At 52.4% G+C, this 966-nt stretch overlaps 1 protein-coding gene across 1 annotated transcript in view; it reads right to left on the bottom strand.

Annotated features, from left to right (window-relative positions):
* pwp2h (PWP2 small subunit processome component) overlaps positions 1-161 on the bottom strand; it is a 29,744-nt gene extending 29,583 nt beyond the window's left edge. The window contains exon 1 of the mRNA XM_043701438.1: positions 55-161. Coding sequence (XP_043557373.1) covers positions 55-72 — 18 coding nt within the window. The 5' untranslated portion in view covers positions 73-161. The remainder of the gene's footprint in view (positions 1-54) is intronic.
* Positions 162-966: the final 805 nt, after the last annotated feature.

Genomic DNA, 966 nt, shown 5'->3' with positions numbered 1-966 from the left:
CTCCCCCTACCCCCAGAGACAGACAGGGACACACACTCCCCCCACCCCCCTCACCCTGAAATTAAATTTCATTCTTTTTCCTCTCGATCTTCCCGCGTGGCCGCTTCACACCGAATTCGTCTCCTCGGTTGCACTTCCGCCCTGCAATGACGCACTTCCTTCGGTCCCAGTTCATTTCCGCCCCGCTATGACGCACTTCCTCCAGTCCCTGTTCATTTCCGCCCCGCTATGACGTACTTCCTCCGGTCGCAGTTCATTTCCGCCCAGCAGTGACGCAATTGCTTCGATCCCGGTTCATTTCCGCCCCTCTATGACGCACTTCCTCCGGTCCCCGTTCATTTCCGCCCCGCTTGACGCACTTCCTCCAGTCCCTGTTCGTTTCCGCCCCGCAGTGACACTGCCCCAATAAACCATGAATCTGTGGCACGTTGATGTTGTTGGGTTTGAGGCCAGTCAGCCCGTTCACTCTGCTATCCCATTCAATAAGCTCATGGCCTTTCCTGCCTTTTCACCAGAACCTGTCGCCCCAGTCAGACAGGAACCTGACACAAACAATACAACCCCATTGTCCTGGAACCTACAACCGAAACAAAATGCTGGAACATCTCAGGGGGTCGGGCAGCACCGGTAAAGGAGAGACGCTTCGGGTCCAACTGACCCTTTGTCAAAGCTGTGACAGGGGCTCAGTTAGACCCGAAATGTCTCTCCTTTACCGGTGCTGCCCGACCTGCTGAGATGTTCCAGCATTTTCTGTTTTGGTATCAAAAAGAAAGGCTGACAATGACATTTAACAATGTATTAATATTACACAAGTCGTGCTGCACTTTAGATTAGATTACATTAGATTACATTACATTACATTACAGTGTGGAAACAGGCCCTTCGGCCCAACAAGTCCACACCGACCCGCCGAAGCGAAACCCACCCATACCCCTACATTTACCCCTTACCTAACACTACAGGCAA

The sequence above is a fragment of the Chiloscyllium plagiosum genome, chromosome 12 (genome assembly GCF_004010195.1).
Source record: "Chiloscyllium plagiosum isolate BGI_BamShark_2017 chromosome 12, ASM401019v2, whole genome shotgun sequence".
Lineage (NCBI taxonomy): Eukaryota > Metazoa > Chordata > Chondrichthyes > Orectolobiformes > Hemiscylliidae > Chiloscyllium > Chiloscyllium plagiosum.
Note: the sequence above shows the minus strand (reverse complement) of the source record. Positions and strands in the feature narration are given on the sequence as shown.